Source organism: Thalassophryne amazonica, chromosome 15 (genome assembly GCF_902500255.1).
Source record: "Thalassophryne amazonica chromosome 15, fThaAma1.1, whole genome shotgun sequence".
NCBI lineage: Eukaryota > Metazoa > Chordata > Actinopteri > Batrachoidiformes > Batrachoididae > Thalassophryne > Thalassophryne amazonica.
The window spans coordinates 41,035,977-41,039,356 of NC_047117.1; the positions used below are offsets into that span (position 1 = coordinate 41,035,977).

The 3,380-nt window shown below is 40.1% G+C and overlaps 1 protein-coding gene across 2 annotated transcripts in view; it reads left to right on the forward strand.

Moving 5' to 3' along the window:
• The window catches only part of b3gntl1 (UDP-GlcNAc:betaGal beta-1,3-N-acetylglucosaminyltransferase-like 1), a 265,373-nt gene extending 263,782 nt beyond the window's left edge, over window positions 1-1,591 (forward strand). For both annotated transcript variants that reach the window (XM_034189061.1, XM_034189062.1), the window contains one exon: window positions 1,472-1,591. In XM_034189061.1, the coding sequence (XP_034044952.1) occupies window positions 1,472-1,552 (81 nt within the window). In that variant the 3' untranslated portion in view covers window positions 1,553-1,591. The remainder of the gene's footprint in view (window positions 1-1,471) is intronic.
• Window positions 1,592-3,380: the final 1,789 nt, after the last annotated feature.

Below are 3,380 nucleotides of genomic sequence, written 5' to 3' on the forward strand. Positions count from 1 at the left end.
CCCCGGACTGTTGAACAACTGATGTCGTACATCAAGCAAGAATGGGAAAGAATTCCACCTACAAAGCTTCAACAATTAGTGTCCTCAGTTCCCAAACGCTTATTGAGTGTTGTTAGAAGGAAAAGTGATGTAACACAGTGTTAACCATACCACTGTCCCAGCTTTTTTGAAACGTGTTGCAGGCATCCATTTCAAAATGAGCAAATATTTGCACAAAAACAATAAAGTTTATCAGTTTGAACATTAAATATCTTGTCTTTGTGGTATATTCAATTGATTATTGGTTGAAGAGGATTTGCAAATCATTGTATTCTGTTTTTATTTACATTTTACACAATGTCCCAACTTCATTGGAATTGGGGTTGTAGATCCACAAATGTGTCCACAAATGGTCCCCAAATGTGTAACCAGATCCACAAGTCTTTAACAATGTTGTCATGATACGTGATCGCGTGGCACTGAAGGTGGGTGGACACAAGCGCAAACTCTTAGACAAAGCGTAGGGTGTAAAGATAGGCTTTATCTCAAAAAAACACTCCAGGGTGCGGTACACAGAAAGGCGGGCAGTGTGGCAAAAGTACAGATATGGGCAAAATTATTATTCTACAAAAGCTTCAGATATCTGTTGCTGAGATAGATGATGACTGGAGTGCAGTTTAAAGGAGAAACAAAATGATAATCTGTGAATTGGTGTCAACACTCAGAAATGACACATGCGCAGTGAAGGCGGAGTGAAGGCAGGGTGGACCAATTTTTAGAGGGAACCGTTCGGTCGGCGATATCAGCTCAGACTCTTCTTGTAGACAGTCTATGTTTGTAGACCACTCCAGTTCATTGTCTCAGTCAGGGGTGGGCAATGAGGGCAGAGACACTGCAGGTTTACCTTGCAACCAGTCACTTCAGCAGGTGGTGTGCTTCTCCCCTCAACATAAACACCTGATCATTAATGAAATCACCTACTGAGGTGATTGGTAGCAAGGAAAACCTGCAGTGTCTCGGCTCTTCATGGCACGATTGCCCACCCCTGGCCTAGGTAGATGCCCAGATACTTATATGGACATCACAATGGACATTATAATGAAAAGAACAATATCAAGTCTCTAATTCTACTGTCACAGAAATGCAGTCATGTCCATTCCTAAATGATTAGACTCGGTCCACCATGGCATTACACAATGTTGGCTGAAGTGAACTTCACTCACTGAGAAAAGCTCAGATTGGCTCAGCAAGAAAAAATGTTTCCTGAAGAAATTAGTTCAGGAATAAATGGTTAAACAAATTATCTTAGATGTTTATATTCAGAGGTCATGCATGTTGTAACGCATGCCTTGATGTATGTTTTATGTTTGATGCAGTGTTCATGAATTGTTCAGTTGTCTGGCAGGTGTGTGTGTCTTCAACATACTTGCAACGTTCAAATTTAATAGTGAGGCTATTGTTTTAATGTTGTGCATTTTGTTCTGTTTTCCAGGATATGACAGGAGGAGTTCTGGAGGAAGCCTTGAACTCTTTGCAGTTGAAAGAAGGAACAGACTACTTTCACTTCAACTGACTGCTTGAAAGGTTTAAAATAAAATGGCATTGCCAGCCTGACATTGCCTGCCTTCCATTTTGTGGCTTCTTTCACAAGTCTTCTTCCAGCATGGTCATTCTTTTTTTGAGAACTGCCTGCTTGACAAAGTTTTATCATATAATACCACACTGTTTGTATTTCTTCATGATGGATTTCAGATATTCATAAGACATACAGTATTCCATTTTAAAAATAAAATCCCAACCAAAGAGAAAAGACAGAGATCAGTTTTATTTAAAGGCACCTTGACACTTGCACAAATTTGTCATGCCAATGTGTCCCGCTTTGTCCCGCTTGACACCATGCTACATAAAATAATCAGTTGGGAGCCAATGACGCATTTGCTCTCAAAATTTGGCTGATGAAACCATTCAGCTAGAGGTTGTCTCATCCAGTGTTTTCAAATAGGCAATGTTCATGAGTAGTTCATGCAAGTGCCACGAAATTAATGCGTGCAAGAAATGTTCAACATTTCAAAGTTTGCTTTGTGCACTGGCATGCAGCCATGCACAGTTTACAACAGTTTATGATGCATTTACTCATTGGCATGCAAGATTGCGTGCCAGTGTGCAGATCAGATTTGTGAACGTGTCAAGGTGCCTTAAGTGTTAAGGCTGTTAAGTCGTGAAATGCTTCATTACTTGAATTGTCTGCTCTATTCGGTGATGCCTATCAACTAATTCAGCATCATATTCCTGGGTGTGCGGTGGTAGCTTTGTCATGAACATATGTCAAGTACACTCGGTCTGTACTGTGTCTGTACAAAAAACAGAGGTCTGATATCTTTTTGTACAGAGCGAGCAAGTGAGAGAGTGAGAGAGAGAGAGAGAGAGCGCACTTCCGCTGTCATCTGAATATGATTAGCCTGATTTAATTTATGCAAATATCGATAATTTCCAACTAGCAAAACACATGGAGTCAAACTGTCAGACTATCGTTTATTACACCAGCAAACTGCCATTTTTTACACAAAGAACTTTAAAGGAGGACTAGCCAAAATGTAATCTTATTTGCTAGAACATACTAAAAACATGCATTTCCCATCTTTCCTTTTTTGTTTGTTTTTGATGATGAATAAATCGATAAAATAAAAATTAATAAAGAACAAGTCATTGGTCACAAGTTTTGTGACATCACGATATGTACACAAGTTTGCACATTGTCATATCCCCTTTGGGTTTTATGGGTGGGCGAGAAATAGTAGGAGAGCTTTTTAGCAAAAATGGGTGTTTTTTTTGTGTTGCGGGAAGAATATAATATGTTTAGGATATTTGAAATTATCACTTGTGGATGATTTTACCTCAAATAATAGGGGCACCACCTATGACTGAATAGTATAACAAGGTTATAATATCACTGATTTTAGGGTCAGTCAATAGGAAATATTAAAATCAGTCTCTAATCTCGTAAGTTCTACAGGTCAAGTCCGACCCCCCTGTAAAACCATACAAAATCACAGACAACTTCATGCGTTTAAAACATTTATTATATGGTATGTGATTTTTGCCAACTTCTGATTGGCCCATTCGCCACTTTCTGAGCTGTACCACATGCGGAGTTGACCACTGGTGGAGCCGAGTTGACCGCTGGTAGAGCCGAGTACACCTCGCATGCAGCGTCGTGCTAGCCAATCAAGCAATGCCTTCTATCAATAACGACCAATCAGATAACGCGATATAACCCGACTTTGGCCCGCTTCGATTTGCATCATGCGTCGTCCTGACGACGCCGTGTACACAATGCAGTAAAAACTAAGGGCACAGAAAAAAAAAACGCTGCTGGCTGCAGCAGTTCCTCGGTCTTCTCT